Below are 3,788 nucleotides of genomic sequence, written 5' to 3'. Positions count from 1 at the left end.
GTCTCTACTAAAATACAAAAAAAAAAAAAAAAAAAAGCCGGGCGCGGTGGCGGCCACCTGTAGTCCGAGCTACTCAGGAGGCTGAGGCAGGAGAATTGCTTGAACCTGGGAGGTGGAGGTTGCACTGAGCCAAGATTGTGCCACTGCACTCCAGCCTGGGACAGAGCGAGACTCTGTCTCAAAAAAAAAAAAAAAAAGAACTATCTTTCAGAAGGGGCTTTACACTGAAGACAGAGTCTTTTTAGTCAAGATATTAATAAGGGCATAGTTAGGACGGGAAGCTTGTTTCATGGAGTAATAGGGGTCATGTAGAGACATGATGGTCAGAAGGGGGCAAAATATTCAGACTGTTCTGCTCGGTAGTGATGAGGCAGTCGTGATAAATAGTTCCCATTTGAAAAGAGCGTGGACTCTGCTCTTTGCTTGTCATTAATGATGCTGAAGGAGCCAACCTAGGAATTTAGGCCAAGGACCTCTGAAGTCCTCCCACCAGGTCCTTCTGTTTTCTGTTTTTGGACCCAACTTGCCTGCCTTTGTCACCTTTCTTCTCTAATCATCTCTGTGTCCTTTGAACTGTAACCGGCTGATAAGCAGCGTCAGCATTACCTGGCAGCGTGTTGCAAACTCAGAATTTCCAACCCCAGTCCCAAAGTACGGAATTAAAACTTGCATTTTAACAAGATCATCAAGTGATTTGAATGCACATTATCATTTGAGAAATATTGCTTTGTATCATTCCTTTTTTTTTTTTTTTTTTTTGAGACAGAGTTTCTCTCTACCACCCAGGCTGGAGTGCAGTGGCACAATTTCAGCTGACTGCAACGTCGGCCTCCCGAGTTCAAGTGATTCTCCTGCCTCAGCTTCCCAAGTAGCTGGGATCACAGGCGCACGCCACCACGCCTGGCTAATTTTGTATTTTTGCTAGAGATGAGATTTTACCATGTTGGCCAGGCTGGTCTTGAATATCTGACCTCAGGTGGTCTGCCCGCCTCAGTCTCCCAAAATTCTGGGATTATAGGCATGAGTCACTGCACCCGACCTGTGTCATTTATTCTTAATCGTGGCAGTTTGCATCCCAATACCCCAAGAGAGAATGGAAAAAAAAAAAAAAAAAAAAGAAATACAAATGTCTAGACCATATACTTGCGGAGTTTGATTCATAGTCTTGAGTGAGACCTGGGCAGCAGTAAGGCTAGGGAGACTGCTGGGTGGATTTAGTAGATGGCAGGGTTAGAATGACTGCTCTATGTCATGATGTACTAGTCATGAGACCTATAGCATGTGTCTGCTATTTGTTTTTTATATGGTAGGCACTATGCTAAGCTCTTTATGTGCTTTTGCTCAGGAGCTCTTTATAATATCCCATTTTGCAGAAGAGAAACTGAGGCTCGGAGGGTTCAAGATTCTAAAGCTAGTCAGTCACAGAACTTAGATTTTTAGCTCTGAACTCGTAACCACTGCACCATAAAAAGAGCTGGATGAGGTGTTAGAAGGACCCAGTTCTGTAGCTTTCTAGTCCCTCAGTCATCTGGGCTTCCAAGTCATTGACCTTAGACCTGTCTCTTATACACATCTAGATGTGTATAAGAGACACGTATAACTCAAAACCTAAGGAATCACTGAGCCAGGTTGCACCACTGGCAGGAAAAGTCATTTAAATTTGGTCACTGGGACTGGGCATGGTGGCTCACGCCTGTAATCCCAGCACTTGGGGAGGCCAAGGCAGGCAGATCACCTGAGGTCATGAGTTCAAGACCAGGCTGGCCAACACGGCAAAACCCTGTCTCAAATAAAAATACAAAATACAAAACTTAGCTGGGTGTGGTGTTGCATGTCTGTAAGCCCAGCTGTTCGGGAGGCTGAGGCAGGAGAACTGCTTGAACCCGGGAGGCAGAGGTTGCAGTGGGCCGAGATCGCATCATTGCATTCCAGCCTGGGTGACAGAGCGAGACTCTGTCTCAAAAATAAATAAATAAGTTTGGTCATGGGGAGCAAAGTAATATTTACCTGGTATATTTCTCAGTGAAAGAACTTGTGTCATGATCCATATCAGTGTTTGTAAGTCCCTCTGTGACGGTCCTGCCAAGGTCCTTTACCTGATGACCTGATGAAGGTGAAGGTCAGAGTAGGAAAAGCACAGGAGTGGTGAGCATCCCCTCTGGGTAGTAGTGAGTACAGTCTGTAAAAGCCACAACTGACTTGAAGAGCTAACTTAATAATGTAATAGTTAAAACGAGGTCATTTATTCACCATTGGACCTTAACAAGATGTCTGCAGAACACAGCTTGAAGGGGACCGAAGACAGAACCTCTTGGATGATCTTGTAACTCGAGAGAGACTACTTCTGGCATCCTTTAAGAATGAGGGTGCCGAACCAGATCTAATCAGGTAGGATGTTTTCATTTACAGGGATTACTTGGTGGGCGAAGACTTCTTTGCAAATATTACAGCTGTTTTCTGAATGGCTTACTTTAGGCATTAAATCAATCAAAATCTATTCTATTCATTTATGATGTTGGACTATAATATTCTACTCAATTTAGTTTTCGTTAATTTTCTAGGTTTAGGAAACCAGGTATGTTCAGCTGAATCCCATCTTGGGTGGAACATACTAAGGGAGACTGTGGGTGAAATCAGAACATTTCTTTGGCATTCTTTGGTTGAATTTTCTGCTTTGTTAACTGCCTTCTAAACTCCCGAAGTCAGTACTTCTCTGTGTGGGCAAAGGAGTGTTTTGTTTTTTTGTTTTTTTGTTTTTAAATTGGCATATTGAAAAAATGAGTCCTAATAAGACTGGTCCCGCACCCACAGAGGTAGAGGAGTTGGACCCTCCTCCCCGTTCTTCGCCAGTGAGTGATTCACACTTCAAAGAGCCGACAGCTGCTCTGAGCCCGGCTCTGCTGGAAGACCCCGTGGACGGGTCCGGCTTTCCAAGGCTGAGGCTGATGAACCGTAAATTGCTACATCTTTAAAATTGGCCTCCCCCTGTTTCCAGAACTTCCTGAGCTTCATCATGGGAACCATCACAGAAGGCAATGAGCTTGAGTGGAAAGCCGCCTCTCTTCGTCTTCCACGCTAGGGACGATGTATGTATCGTGGAGAGGAGCTTATTTCTAGTTAGTTCCCAGTTAGCAATAGTATAGCTTCCCAAGGGCAGTGGTTTTGGACCCTAGCCATGCATTATCAGACTCCACCTCAGACAAGTGAACCCGAGTGGGATTGGGGTGGAGGGTCAGGGGTCAGGGAGGTCTCAGGTGATTCTAATATACAACCCGGATTGCAAACCACTGCCTAGAACAAGCTGAAGAAAATGAAACTGATTTTCCCGTGGATCCCAGTCTTCTCAGGAGCAGTTTCCAAGGTTCCGTGAAGAAACTGTGAAATACGGAAAGGTAGCTGGGATGTTAAGTTGCTTCTGTGAAGAAAGGAACCTAAGGAGTTGGTGAGGGGAGGGTGATACTCTTGGCAGTCTCCTGGGCAGGGTTTAAATGAAGACAGAAGCCTGTGGCGGGCCAATCTACTGTGATTCCCCATATTTCCTTGGCATATTCAGTCCCAGGGTACAGGGGTGAAGTATGTGGATGAAGGTGGTGTTCCAGGTTGGTCAAAGAGAACAGGTGAGCAAAGGAATCCAAGGTGGAAAGATTACTGGCGTCTGGGCGCAGTGGTGAGCAAAGGAATCCAAGGTGGAAAGATTACTGGCGTCTGGGCGCAGTGGCTCACGCCTGTAAGCCTAGCACTTTGGGACGCCGAGGGGGGTGGATTGTCTGAGCTCAGGAGTTTGAGAC

At 45.6% G+C, this 3,788-nt stretch overlaps 1 protein-coding gene across 1 annotated transcript in view; it reads left to right on the top strand.

Annotated features, from left to right (window-relative positions):
* STX8 (syntaxin 8) overlaps positions 1 to 3,788 on the top strand; it is a 406,185-nt gene that overhangs the window by 38,357 nt on the left and 364,040 nt on the right. The window contains exon 4 of the mRNA XM_011973154.1: positions 2,278 to 2,388. Coding sequence (XP_011828544.1) covers positions 2,278 to 2,388 — 111 coding nt within the window. The remainder of the gene's footprint in view (positions 1 to 2,277; positions 2,389 to 3,788) is intronic.

This window comes from Mandrillus leucophaeus, unplaced genomic scaffold (genome assembly GCF_000951045.1).
Source record: "Mandrillus leucophaeus isolate KB7577 unplaced genomic scaffold, Mleu.le_1.0 Scaffold135, whole genome shotgun sequence".
Taxonomy (NCBI): Eukaryota; Metazoa; Chordata; class Mammalia; order Primates; family Cercopithecidae; genus Mandrillus; species Mandrillus leucophaeus.
The sequence above is the reverse complement of the archived record's forward strand: the minus strand, read 5'-3'. Positions and strand labels throughout refer to the sequence as shown.